At 37.7% G+C, this 15,249-nt stretch overlaps 1 protein-coding gene across 3 annotated transcripts in view; it reads left to right on the top strand.

The window, feature by feature from the left end:
* Positions 1-15,249, top strand: part of ahrra (aryl-hydrocarbon receptor repressor a) — a 61,187-nt gene that overhangs the window by 2,110 nt on the left and 43,828 nt on the right. For all 3 annotated transcript variants that reach the window (XM_077509444.1, XM_077509443.1, XM_077509442.1), the window contains one exon: positions 1,024-1,205. In XM_077509444.1, the coding sequence (XP_077365570.1) occupies positions 1,024-1,205 (182 nt within the window). The remainder of the gene's footprint in view (positions 1-1,023; positions 1,206-15,249) is intronic.

Below are 15,249 nucleotides of genomic sequence, written 5' to 3'. Positions count from 1 at the left end.
AAAAGAAACTCAAAAAGCCCCAGTGAATACAAATCTATAATTCATGCCATTCAGGACAGCTATATTGTCGTGCTTAAATCATTTTTTTTTTCCTGTGAAGACATTTGCCATCATTGGAGGAAGAACAAAACAGTTTTGTGTGGTGCACCGAAGAAGGCTGCAGGAAAAGTTCTGAGGCAGGGACATTTGCAGAGATGATCATGTGTCTCTGCCTAAAACAGCAACAACTCAAATACATTTTTTTTAAATTCCAGTGCAAGCTTTATAAATTAACCCTCCTGTTGTGGGTCAAATAGACCCATTTGAAAGTTAAAGTAAATGTAGAAAGTAGTTTTTTTTGTTGGAGACTTCTGCTTGGCTTATGACGTATAATCAACATATTCAATAAAAATTGAATTTATATGGAAAAATTCTGTCGGGGTCATTTTGACCCGGGATTATTGTTGTTGTTGTTACTGACAAAAAAAAAAAAAAAAAAGGAATAACAAGAATGCTAATTAAGTATCTGTTTTGTTAAGTAAGCAGGATTACACACACGAACAAAAATCTGATACATGATCCCGGGTCAAACTGACCCCGGGTGCTATTACTAATCCAGAGAAACAAACATAACGCACAGGTTGAAAAATGAAGTGACGTCTCTGTTATTTATAATGTGTGTCTACAGACTCCACACACCCACACACAAAAAAAGTTTGACACTTTTGGATAATTAAATACACCTCCGGGTCATTTTGACCCATAAACATTATTGCTGTTTCTGAGAATTGGACATAACACGCTGGTTGAATGAAGTATTGGATTTGGATTATACACATTTCTGACACGTTTGGATGACTAAACACGCCTCGGGTCAAAGTGACCCGGCGACATCATTGTTGTTCCTCTCAAACAACAGGTGGGTGGGGAAAAAAAAGGTCAAAATGTCATGCTGTGATCGTCAGATTTGAAACTAACATTTGTGACAAGTGGGGACGGTGCAATACTAAATAATCCCGCGTTTGTGCCGGATCATCTCACCAGGAAGCCGTCCACCGCTCATGAGAAAACGAACCCGTCCAAGCGGCACCGGGACAGGCTGAACGCCGAGCTGGACCGGCTGGCCAGCCTGCTGCCGTTCCCGCCGGACGTCATCTCCAAACTGGACAAACTGTCCGTGCTGCGCCTGGCAGTTTCCTACCTCCGTGTCAAGAGTTTCTTCCAAGGTAAAGGAGATGACATTTGCAAGGGCTGTGTGTGCGTGTGGATGGCTAAAATAGGACAACTGATTTTTTTTTTTTCCGTGTTATGAGTAGCCAAAATAAAAAGTAAACTTTTTTTTTTTTATATAGTTGTTAAAGATTTAGAGCTTCATTTTGTTTCTTCACTATCACTACAACTAAATTATGATGCGCAGTCCAGTCAAAGTTATAGCATTAACTCATTGATTAATCACAAAAAAATATCACATTAATTATGTGATAAAACAATTTTTACCACAGACGATCATTTAGCTTGACAGCAGATGGTTGCGTTAGAGGTAGCGCAGGTTGTGTTTGCACATTAAACATAACTTTGCATTAATGTAAAGCATTTAATGTTTGCAAATGACAATCTGAATATGTGTTCATGTCAAAACATTGGGGTCATTTTATTTCATTTTTAAATTATGCAAGTGATGATTCGAAAAAGAGAAGGATGAGAGTGTTCAGTGGACTAAAAAAATGTTGAAGACGTCCTCATAACATTAAATATAAATAACAGTTGCCCTTCAAATTTGGCGGGCGAAAAAATGTTGACAAAAAGCCTTTTAGTTAAGTGATTGATCATGATTAATCATAATTCTAAAATCGTTTAGAGCAATTGTTTAACTTAACAGTCTGATATCCTCTCAAAAGTAAGTCTTCTCTGATTTCTGTCGTCATTTATGAAAGCAGACAAATTATCTTTTATGTTTTAATCAGAATAACACATTTTAAAAACATCTGCTTTTACTTTGAAAAACAATAACTGCATCAGTAATTGAATCTGTTGGTGAGTAGAACATGAATCACTCTCATGTGATATTGCTTTGTTTAAAAAAAATAAATAATCCAATCAAAACATCCATAAATTAATAATAATAAACAAATAATAATAAGATCAATTCTAAAAATATTTGCTAGAAAAATAGAATAGAACAATGCTGCCTTCCATTAGTTTTGATTGGTACTACTAATATTAATTTCCTGTGTGGCCTCCTGTGTTGTGGTTTCATTCGGTATTACTCATGACAGGAGCTCAGACGAGCGAGAATGAGTTCTATGTCTGACTGACATTATTAACATGATGATCTTTTCTTTGTATTTTGTAGCCCAGTGCAATTAAATGTTTTTTTTTCCAGGCCCACACTTGCTCTGATATCCACTTTCAATAAGTATTTAGTTTCTTATTTCTCTATCACCCACTTTGGAGGAGTCGTGCACACCCGCTCACCTTGTTTCACTCATTTATAGCTTAGCCATCACGCAAAGTTGCAGCCCAGGTGCTAATCGGACTTATTAAATGTGCCTTTTCCCGGATAAGAGGTAAAGACGGCGAGCGCCGCCTCGGGGGAGAAGCCTCGATCCGAGGCGTTGACAGTTGGAAAGCGAAAGGCTCGGGAAACGACGGTTCAGTCGAGTGTGTGAAAGTGTGGAGAGGTGTGGCGAGGCTGTTGAAAAGTGACGGCGGGAACACTTTTGCTACGTTTTCCGAGCTCGACTTTGAACATCTCATCAAGGGTTTTTCTATCGGGTTGCCCCACTTCTGTCAGAAATCTTATCAGCCGTCGCAGTTGACCGGCTCACTTGTCGTTTGATGCTCCACTAATGAAAATAATTAGAGAGGAACTGAGGCCTTTAGTTTTGCTATAAATCTGCAAATTGTGCCTGCCCTCGTCTTGGAGTTGTTTCTGCAATGACCTTTTGATATACTCAACACGGATCACATACTTGCCATAAATATGTAAAGAAAATCCAATTGATTTCACTGATGCACATGTACTTCTGTTTTATGTCCACCGGGGGGACTTGAGAGACTTTGGACTGAGGATATGATGCAAGAAGTGCTTTTGAAAACGTTTCCTATATATTGTGTTGTCATTTTTATTTGAATATTTCGTAAGACTGGCAGGGTATCAGGGATGGGGGTTTTTGATGAGTGTGTTTGTTTAATCTATCTGTGTGTGTGTGTGTGCTGACTGCAGTTCCCTCCTCTTCCATGTTAGGCCCCGGCCTTGACTGTAATTGTTGAGCTTGTTAAATATTTACTCTGGGGATTAACTATCCCTTCTTCGTTGTCTTTCTGCCCCAATTGTCTTCATTTCCCCCCTTTGAATGTAGTTTTTGGGAGATGGTTTGTTAATGTCTCACTGCATTTCGTTTTTACATGGGTTATACCTACATTTGCCAATTAACTCTTCTTTTTATTATTTTCATATTTTCTTTTTGGTGCCTCTAATGTGAATCCATTTTTGTGACTGCACTGCTGCAGGCCTTGCGATGAGAGAAAAAGAAGACATTTCGAGATTCTAATCAAACATTCCCCAGGCATGAAAAGTTGTGAAATTCCACAAAAGTCCTTAATTGTGTGTCTGTTGTGAGATGACTCATACAATGGGAGTTCTATGGCAATTTATAAGTGTATAGCAAGTAAATTCCAATGCACTTTGTTTATATACGGAAACAATGCTTGAATTTATACATTTGCACTTTTTATTTTATTCCTTTTTTATTTTGTTCGGTCCAAAATTAACTTACATAATTATAGTGTTTAAAAGAATTTTACTTTACTAAATTTTACTAAACATTTTCTTGTTGTGTACAAAAAATCATAAATCGTTTTCCAAAATAATCACAATTAATATTTTTTTTTCATAATTGAGCAGTCCTAGATTTGAGGGCCACTTTTATTTATTTATGTATTTATTTATTTATTTATTTATTTATTTATTTTACTCATAATTTATTTATTCTATTTGTATGTTTTTTAATGTATTAATTTTTGTATTTCTTTATAATTTAATTTTAAAAATAAATTTTAATCACACCAAATAAGTCAATCAATAATTGCATATTGTTTTTTTTATTAGTGTTTTATGAAAAAGTTTGAATAATCATGATTTCAATTATTGCCAAAATAATCACGATTAATATATATATTTTTTTCATAATTGAGTAGCCCTAGATGTGAGGGCCACTTTTATTTATTTATTTATTTATTTATTTATTTTTACTTATAATTTATAATTTATTCTATTGTTATGTTTTTTATTTGATTAATTTTTGTATTTCTTTATAATTTAATTTTTAAAATATATTTTAATCATACCAATTAAGTCAATCAATAATTGCATAATGTTTATATAATTAGTGTTTTATGAAAAAATAATCATGATTAATATTTTTTTTTTCAGAATTGAGCAGCTCTGTATGGTACAATATAGATTAAGATCCTGACTAAATATGAATTTGTGTTCTGTGTAGCCCCTTATAAGCTCGTTTGATACCCATTTACCGTTTCAAGCGTTGTGGCCTAAACTGGTGTTACATTACTGGAAAAGTCTAAAACATGAATCACTTAAGGAAATAAAATGTCAAATGAAATTATACAAACTTGACAGTTGAAAAATAATGCGCTCTCGCATGCCTGGGGCTTTCAAACTGACTTTTTTTTTTCTTTTCTTTTTTTTTTTTTTTTTTTTACCCGTCATCACTTGGCAGAAAGAAAAAACAACAACATTCAGTGATAAAATGATTAGATGATGGATAAAATCATACATTTCGAGGCTATGAGTTCAAACAAAATAAAACATATCTATTCTACGCATTTTGACGATATGCAATATCACATACCAGATCACAAACATCACTTACATTTGTCCCTGATTGAAACGCTTTACTATGAATTATCAGTGCATCTGTCGACACTAACTGATGATGCCACTCAAATAAATACCTGAGGTGTAAATATATCCCTGCCGCAGTAAGGTGTGTATATATAAATACGTGCGTCTGCAAGACCTAACTGTCTATCATAGCTGTCATACCAGTTGAAGTGATGATACACAGACGCGATTAGATGTGCAAATGCGTGCAAAGTCGCTTAATATATGTGACTGAGGTGCATGGAAAGAGGAAGAGAAAGGCCACAGGCAAGAGACCACAGCCTCACGCCAGGCACACGCTAGGAATGACGTCATTCGACAGACAGCAGACAGTTTTGTAACTATTGAGGAAATAGATAAAAACATTGAAAACTATCTAGCGCTCTCCAGAGATTGCCGGTAATGGATGTGAAACCATTTCTCCAAAGTATTCGGGTTAATCCGAACATGCCAAAATTTTTCTATCAAGCCAGTTGAATGTTTAGCTAAAAAAAAAAAAAAAGCAAAGAATTGCTTCAAAGGAGTTTTTGCTTACGGCTGGGAAAGTGAAAGCAGGTCACAATTATTGATGGACTTTGTTTGTACTAAACTCTCGGTGACCCTCAACAGTGTTACATTATCAAGTTGAAGTGGAACAGAAAAAAAAAAATTACATACTGTTTGGGTCAAATTTGACTCATTTTGGCGTTTAACAGCAATAAAAATACTCTAAATGTCTTTCCTACGACTTGAAATTTATATTTTGTTTCCTGAAGTGACCCAAAATTCACAAAATTGGAAATATAGAACTGCACCTGTTGAAGAGTCATGGGGAAATCTTGAAACAGTGAAAGACAGCAACAGCATAGTTTTAAAATTTGATTTGAATATTGTAATTGTGAAATATGAATTATTACACACCAAAATCCACCCTTGTTTAACCATATCCGGGGGCGGCCATTTTGTCACTTGCTGTCATCTTAAAATGACATCGCAGTTGCTCAGAGCTCAGGTAACGACCAATCACGGCTCAGCTTGTGCGTGTCACGTGACCAAACTCTGAAAACAGCAGAGCCATGATTGGAACTGTGATGTCATCTTGAGTTGACAGAGCGTAACAAAATGGCCGCCCCCGAAATGGATAAAATCAAGTGGGTTTTGCTGCTTCATGTCAGACTGTTGAATTTCCCCATTAGAGAATATAATCAGGATAATAAATTTAAATAAAAAAAAAAAAGTACAGTTTTTAAAATTGTGACGTAAACACAAAAACAAGTTAACCACCTTAATGTAAACATAACAAAACACTAAAACTTCCCTAATTAAAAAGCAAAAATGTTCACACTGCAATGTATGTTGTTCTTTACTGCGGTACAAACAAACAAACAAAAAAGCAATCAATAGCAAATTTATTTAGTGATTCTACCTCCATTTATTCCACCCAAACATTGTAATCGTATTGGATCTCATTAGCTTGAGCAAGTAGTCCTAATGTGGCGGGCAGGCGTATGTTGACTACTTTTCTGCACAGCTCATTGACTCATTTGTTCCGTCTGTCCACATCTTTTCTGAAGCGAACACTCAAACCTATCGAAGGTCAAAACCTCTGCCCCTTGCGTTTGACCCCATCCCGGAGCCAGTCACCCAGAACACAACAAGCAAGTAATCACCAGGAATCAGTTGAACTCAAGTGTCAATGTGGCGAGCTGTGAAGTGAAAAAAAAAAAATGCTTACGTACTATTTTGAGGAATTCCTAGCCGCGCCGGCCAATCTCACTTTTTTTGAACACCCCGACCTGCGTTAAAGCAGCTAAATGCCAAATGTCGTGCGCTTGCAGCCAAGTGGACTGAAGTGTTGTTTTGCCGCACGAAAGCACACTTTTATACCAGCGTGGACAAACGGCTTTTCTTTTGACATTTCATCGCCTCCCGTGTAACATTTCCACGCCTCTATATTCGTATTGATGAAGAGCATCCAGGCACAAAATGGTTTGGAGGCTCTCTGTCCGTGCGCCGTTGAAGCAGAGAAATTGAATCTATCACTTCATTGTCTCCTTCATCAGTTTTAGGACTCTCCGTATTTATTTGATCACGACCAGCATCCTGTTATTTCCCCCATGAGGTTCTTCACTTGTTTTCACTGACCTCTGTGATAGAAAACCACCTCTGTGTCTTCACGGGCTTCATGAAGAGTGCGTGATCAGGCTAAATGCCAGCGCTCAGGCTTTTCTCCTTCCTCTTTCCTCCACATGCAATGTCTGTAATTCCGTGCTGCAAGTAGTGCAGGCAAAGGTAGCTGTATGGATGCTTTATGCGTTTCAACTCTAAACGTTAAAGTGTTGTGACAAACCTCACGCAAGATCTCGGGATGGTCCTCCGGCCTTTAAAACGGGGCTTTTACTGTTAATTTTCTGCTAGCTTGGACTATCTGTCACAAGGTGGTTTAAAAGGCGGAAATTGACTATTTGTCAGTCAACTACAGTATGTTAACCACTAACCCAATACAGGGATGGGTAACTTATATGCTGGAGGGGCCCCCAATTTTTCATCAGTGATACTTGGGGGCCATATAGGACCTTCCTAACCAGATGTTTGACAAAAATGCAATTTGGATACTGCATGGACAAAATATGTTCTCTTAATTTAAATTTTTAATTTTAATAATTAAGTGCAATAACTCTTATTAGTAATTATATATATATATATATATATATATATATATATATATATATATATGTATAATATTATTAGAATTATTAGTACTCTTATTATTAATAAATAACTGGTGATTTGTTTGTAAATAAAAAAAAAATCAACTCAAAATTTTAATATTATTGATTTTAATATTATTTTTATTTTTTTTGTCCCCTGTTTTTTTTTTATTTTATTTTTTTTTTATAGCATTTATCAATTTTTTTTTCTGTAGATTTTGGATTAATTATTACCTGTGCTGAGGAAGTAGGTAACGGCCAATCATGGGTCACCTGTTTTCTGGGTATGATCAGTAAACTGAGCCATGATTGGTCATTACCTACTTTCTCAGCACAGGTGATGTCATCATCAGGTGACAGCAAGTAGAAAAATTACTTTTTAAAGGTATTAATTGTACGTGAAAAATAATGTAGTTACCACATTATTATCGATAAAATATTAACTGTTTACTGCTGAAAATGGCTTAATGAGTCAAGTATTCCTTTAAAAAAAAACACACACATTTGATTGAAATATACATATGTATTTTTTAAATTAATCAAGGGGCCACTTGGTGTGTGGTCGGGGGACACATTTTGCCCATCACTGATTCAGCCATTTCTGCACAATGATTTGATGCTAAATTGTGCGCTAGTTGGTAGCTGGCTTTGTGATTTTAAATAAATAAATATCTAAAAAAGATTTGGGGCCAGAGGGCCACTCAGTGTAGTAGGGGGCCACATCCGGTCTGAGGGCCACGAGTTGCCCATCCCTGATTGAGCTATTATCTGCATAACAATTTCATGCTGAATTCTTGCTAAACAACAACATTGTTTTAAAGAAAATAATAATTAAGGGGCCACTCAGAGTGCAGTCGGGGCCCCACTGGCTGCCAGTTGCCCATCCCTGATTTAGCTATTATCTGCGCGATGATTTCACGCTAAATTGCGCACTAGTTGCATGTGGGCTCATTCTCCCACCCTTGTGCATGTGTGTTCGCCCACTCCTCCTCGGCAATCAGCCACCACAATAGCTGTTAACCATCACAACAGGCCAACCATGCTAATCCCTTGTATGTATCGGGAAGCATGAATAGAGACGCCGCCGTATGCGTTTAGGATCCTCGCAGTTAACTCATTAGTTGCTTGAATCAAAGGCATGACACTCGCTTTGTCCCCGCCTGGCCTCTCGTGCCCACAGACGCTGAACTCGCTTGAGTGAAGTTGGACTCTATTGGCTTGGTGGGGGCTACAAAGCCCTGCGGGATCACAAAAGGCCATAAGTGAATTACTCCAACCAGTGCCAAAGGGGTTCCCCCCCACCCCCGTTAGACGCCAACTGTAACAGCGAGCGGCAGCCGTGCGGCAACGGGAGGCGTGTTCGTTTGCAGTGTGTGTGTGCAAACAGACGGGTCGAGTGTGTGTTTGAGTTTGAGTGAGTGTGAATAGACAAACAGAACTCATGCAGAGGGAGCAGAAGCCTTTGTTGGCCCAACACTATTGTTGGAGGCTGTCTTGTGGAATTACTGTCACAGCGAGCGCGCCGCCGCCGCTCCTCCCGGGCAAGGAGAGCGCACGGGGATGAGCAGGGGAGCGACGAGATCACGGATGCGCTTAGTGCGTGCGGTGTCATATGAACACACTGTTCAATCCTAGTGTAGATATACACCATTTTGCATATACACGTGGATATTAAAAGTCTACACACCCCTGTTCAAATGGCAGGTTTTTGTGATATAAAAAAAAAATGAGGCCATGATAAATCATTGCAAAACCTTTTCCACTCTTCACCTATAACAGGGGTGTCCAAACTACGGCCCGGGGGCCATCCATTTTTCAGTGGCCCGCGGCATATGCTAAAAATGCCAATTGACATTTGTTCAAATAAAATAAACAAAACAAAAATGTTTGGAGATGGTCAAAGTAAGAAGGGAGGCTATCGAAAAACAGGTGCCATTAAAGGTTACTAAAACTAATGGAAAAACTCAAACTAAAATAAAAAAAACAACAAAAAACCTGCGACCCTTGTGAGGAGTAAGCGGTCAAGAAAATTAATGAATGAATGAATGATAAAATTCAAAAAACAATATTGTTACCAAAATAAACTAAAAACGAAAATGCTTTTTAAAAAAAACGAAAACTAACTGAAACTACATTTTATATTTACAAAACTAACTAAAATTAACTATAATTATATCAAACATGTTCTTGGTTTTAGTCTTTGGTAATTAATTTAATGCATGACCCGTTGAGGATGATTTTAAATGTGATTTTTAGTAGATTTATTTTGATATAAACCGGAATAATAATCTAGCAGAAGCCTCAAGTTTTTCTATTTGGAACTATTTATAATTTCCTCCACTTTGACGATGGCTCCAGTCCAAGCTGAAGAAAATCAGCCCCAAAGCATGGAACTGCCACGATCTAAAAGCAAAACGCTCAGCCTTGGTCCATTGGACTGTAAAACATTTTCCCACATGCATTTTGGAGATATCAATTGTATTTTTGCACAATTTTAAAAAGATCTTAAAAAAAAAAAAATGCAATTAAGTTTTTACTAACTTGATCGCTCTTTTTTTTTTTTTTTTTTTTAATTAATATCACAGAAATCTGGAATTTGAACAGGGGTGTGTAGACTTTTAAAGTGGTAGTGTGAATGTATTGTAGTGGAACTCTGTATGTATTTATTTATTTTTTTTAAGAATAATTTATTTTCACACTTTTATTTGCAGATTAACTGTAAAAAGTTAAAAACTAAGATTCAATCTGCCACTGCAGAAGCCTTTTGTTCCTTTTCTTTTCTATCTAAGAAACTCGGGGCGCTAATTGGCGAACCGCCAGGCTTCCCGTTCTGTCTCCCTCTGTTGGTCATCTTTATATTTCATGTTTCTCTGACGGGTTATGACTGTTAAGACAAATAAGTAATTTGTCTTGTAATTTGAGTGTGTTTCGAGAGTGCTTTTACATACTTGATCAATAAATCTGAATCTGATTTAAACGTTGCTGTAGATCCTGATAAATGAAAGTCTGCTTGAAAACCACAAAATATTATTATTATTATTATTTTGTTATGTTAGGATTGTCCAAATTCAGCTGACCCTGGGCCAGTTGTTTCTGGGCCCACAATTGTCATGTAAGCTATTTCATCGATCCTCAAACAGGCAGGGGTCTGCGCTGCCATTTCTATAACAAGCCGGCCTATAAAAACTTTGCCCCACTTCAAAAGTTTTGGGTTTGCAAAGTTCACTGACAGTTTAGATTCTAGCAACCGCACAACAAACAGACTTGGTTGATCTCGATGCCAGCATGCAAAATGAAGAACTGCCCAAAGCCACATGTCAAAAGCCCATTTGTTAACTCGTTATGCCTTTGAACGCTCGTTTTGGTGTGTGTACTCAATTGGCATGAGAGCGCTTCCATTTCTTGTAATCTCAAATTTGGGACTTTATCGGATGTTTTTGTTAAATTAGCTCTAATACAGCAGAGCGTTAAATCAGAATTAAAATGTTTTTCATCAAATTGAAGATTTTGAGATTTGTAACGTTGCAGTTACATGTACAGAGAATTCATTAATTGTGTCATTGTTGTCTGCGCTCCTCCCTCTTTCGGTTTGCATGGTGTATAGACAAACCACAAAGAAAGTGATTGATGTCATGACACAGATTCCCAAAACCTTGGCCGCCATCCTCAAACGGCCCCCGGTTTGTCCTCCCAGTGAAAAACCTGCGGCCTATTAGCTACGGCACAACCAATTGAACATGGCCACCCGCATAAAAAGCTCAGTGGTGTCAGTAATGCGATCTGTTGATGGCTAAACCGAGCGAATGGAGCGCCTATTCAACAGCGGCTGATGAATGAACTTGGTGACACCGCTGCTCTGGCACGATACGGTTTCACAAGGACAAACGTTTAAATACAAGAATAAAAATGTGAAACGAGGCAATAAAAAAAAAAAAAAAAAAAAACTGTGACCGCCCCTGCTTTCATTTGACATGAACTGCTTCTAAAATTTTGTAGCCTTGCGATGGGCCAAAATGGAACACAAGCTTATGTTATTGGCAATAAAAATTGTTTGTACTCACATGGCACCAGCATTTGTTGTTTGGTTTTATCTTCCCGCTGACAGCTTGGGCCCATTGTACAACCGACTGTTTGTGTTGCCTGTCACTTTATTTTATGTTTGTAGACGGATGCTTCATTGCGCATCCGTCGACGTGACTGTGTGCCGCTGTTGTTCTCAAAAGCAAATCGATATGTTTCCATGCGGTTGGAAAGATGGCATCGGACCCGCAATACAGCTTGATGCAACTTCCTTCAGCCAGATGAGCTCCCATTTCTTCATCATTCGATCTCGTAAAGCGCAATAGATTGTCACTGGCGTGAGTGAAAACAGTTGCTCATGTCATGTAAGGTGAATTGGAGTTACAGTGTCCCCTGTGCTTTCATATTTTGATACATTCCAAGTTGAAATATGTTTTGTTTCTTTGTGGAGCAGTTATGAGAATCAGTGACTTAATTTGAGGAGCAACGCTTTTATTTTGAAGAGCAAATTGTTTGCAGGTTAATCCCAGGCTCCTCAAGCAAGGGTTTTATTAAACAATAACATTTAACATAGTTTTTCATTTTTATATAGTCAACTGTTTTTATTCCTTAAATTCACATTGTGTAAAGAAGCAAACTGTATTTTATTGTCTAGAAACATTATTAGTGGGGCAGACACAAATATAATTCATCCACTGTTTATGTTATTGTCAGTCGATAGCAAGTAGCAAAATGGCCACCCCGTGAGATGGCTAAAACAGCTGTATTTTGCTGCTTAATTCATATTCCACAAACACAATATTAATTAGAATGTCTTGTTTAGACTAGTGGGGCCACATACAACATATTGTAAAGAAAATTTGGGGCGTGACTTTGCCTGTAAACAGTTATGTGTCAATCTTAGTTTAGCTTAGCTTAGCAATTAGCATGTTTTCTTAAGACTTTCCTCAACATCCCTTCATGAGAACGATGCCCATCTGTGAGTAGTTTATAGCCTTTTGCGTTATAAGCTAACGTATGTGGACTTTCATTACATGGTTTGGTTGAACATAGAAGATGTTTAGATACAAATTATAATTTAAAATTCTCTTTTGTTTTATGATTTAGTTTTACATTAACCCTCCACTGGGAGTGACAAGCAGTTTGGAGCGAGCGTGTTGTCGATTTACACTGACTGCACATGACTGCATTCTGTCAAAACATTAGAAATGTGTCACTTGAACCATGCAGTGAAAATCCAGCCAGAGGGTAATTTACAGAGTTGCTTAAAATTCAGATTCAAAAAGATATCACACAAAGGTGTGGATGATTAAGAAAGCAGCGAGAATGCGATTCAAAAGGCATTTGAAATCACTGAGTGTGTGTTTTATTGGCTGGCAGGCCGTGGCCTCGCACTGAGGGGACCCCGAGCAGCCTGAACTCTCATTGAACTCCTGCTCCCTGCCGAATTATCATCGAACGAGTGCGCATGACAAAATAATGCATACAGAGGGCACAGCGAGAAGGAGAAATCGTAAAGACGCTCTGTCCTCATCTCACACTGAACGCCAAGCAAAGACGGACAAAGCAAACAGCTTTGAGCCACATATTGTACCGACGGGGAGGCGAAAACGTCTCATGCAGTCAGTCAGGTATCCAGTTAGTCAGGATAGCGAGTATGTTGACAGCGAGAGAGAGAGAGAGAGCGAGATGGAAGAGAGAACGAGGCAGAGAGGAAGAATTGGGGGGGCGGGGCTGTGGGTTGCGTGACTCGCGCTTCGCTCTGTCCTTCAAGCCCCCGGGCTTTATTTGTTCGCTGGGAGAATGGAAGGTGTATTTTTAAGTGGTGGACAGTAAACAAAGCTGTGACATAGCTCGAATGCTTGTTGGGATATTAGAGGATGTTTACATTTTGGTATGTGCGTGACAAAACCATTTGCAAAGTCGCTTAACCTTGGTTTCAGTGGCAGGAAGTAATAAAGTGCAAATGCTTTGATACTTTACTTATCTATACTTTCATTGAGATCTTAGTATATATTGGTAGATGCAAGACATTCCCCATAGTTGGCCTTGTTTATGAGATTTTTTGAAGCATTTTTGTTAGTCACAACTTTGGCAAAGCTATGACAAGTAATTGTTTTGATAGCACAAAAGTCAAGTAGCTCTTGGGGTAAGAAAACAACATGTGACATGCATTGTCAGTTAACAAAAGAGGGATACTGAATTGAGTGCAGAGAATGTTTTGAGGCAAATTTTCAAACTGGGCCGACCCGCAAATTAGCGAATATTTGCATATAATTGACACCCATTGAAATTAATTGGTTTATCAAAAATGTTGGTAAACATTTAATCTTCCAAAAAATAATACAAAAAACATGGAAATCAATGGAAAATAATTGAAAAACACTGATTTGTATATATCATATATTTTTTTGATCTGCAAAAATGTGATTATGTATCAAAAGTGCTAGTGGTATCGATACTTGGTATTGGTATTATTCTGAGGAAAAAACTGTTATCGAACATCATTTTTTGTATAATTGTGGGAATGCTGAAGCATTCCCACATATGTTATTGCGATATTTATTCACCACACTTTTTTATAAAAATCACAATAACATAACATAATGCCTCCAAACAATTACTCGATTATTAAAATAGTTGCAGATTAATTTGATAATTGATTATTATTATTTGGGGTTATTCAGGGTTACTTTAAGTTGATAGCAGTTGTGTGCTGAATTGAATTTAACATGAGTTTTAATGTGATTGTTTTTTTGTTTTTTTTTTATTTTTTATTCTCAGTACTAAGAGGGTGTGAACACATGCAACCACATCATCTTAATAGTTTATTTTTACTTTTTCTTTTGAAATGAACACATTTTGGAATTATGTTTGTTATATTGCAGTATTGGAATAAGCACAGTGTGAAAAAGTCCCGAGGTCACAAATCCTGTATTTCCGATTCAACTTCGGTATTATTTGGCTGATGTAAGTCAATGTAGGCTCCCGTGTGCTTGTGACCTTGTGAGACTCGGCGCCGAAGGCATCAAAATCGTGCACCGTCCGGGCACCAGCGCTAACGTGATGATTTATTCACATGACCCCTTAAAGTACACACATGACAACAGATCAAATGTTTCATACCAGGTGTGTGAGCCGCCAAGAAAGTCACTTCACATTTCAAGTCAAGTCAGAGATTTATAAAGTGCAATATAGTTTCCTTTTGAAATATTGTCAAGAATATCGAAAGTGACAGAAAGAGGTGGCGAGTGTGTCAAATTCTTTCTCCGTCCATGAGGATCATGTTTAAATTGGCATGTTGCGGAGAGCGCTGAATTTAAACAGCTGCTAGCTTTTCAGCTTCACACTCACACACACACGCGCGCTCGCCGCGGAACCCTCCCTTATTCTAAGTTTGCGTGCGGAGCGAGGAAATTCTCCATGCTAATGTGCCAGGGTTTGTTTTCATCATCAAATTGCAAATGTTTTAAATATGCATCACACGCACGCATACAGTCAGAGCAGCGAGTTGAAGTCCTTGTTTTGGTACAGTGTCGTGGGGCAAATATTGAGCTGGATGTGGTCAGGCCGGTGTCTATTTTTCATGCACCACTCCTATTATTTCTCAATCACGGTTGATTCATAGTGGCGCGTTTCTTGACCGAACAGATT

This window comes from Festucalex cinctus, chromosome 20 (assembly GCF_051991245.1).
Source record: "Festucalex cinctus isolate MCC-2025b chromosome 20, RoL_Fcin_1.0, whole genome shotgun sequence".
Classification (NCBI taxonomy): domain Eukaryota; kingdom Metazoa; phylum Chordata; class Actinopteri; order Syngnathiformes; family Syngnathidae; genus Festucalex; species Festucalex cinctus.
The sequence above is the reverse complement of the archived record's forward strand: the minus strand, read 5'-3'. Positions and strand labels throughout refer to the sequence as shown.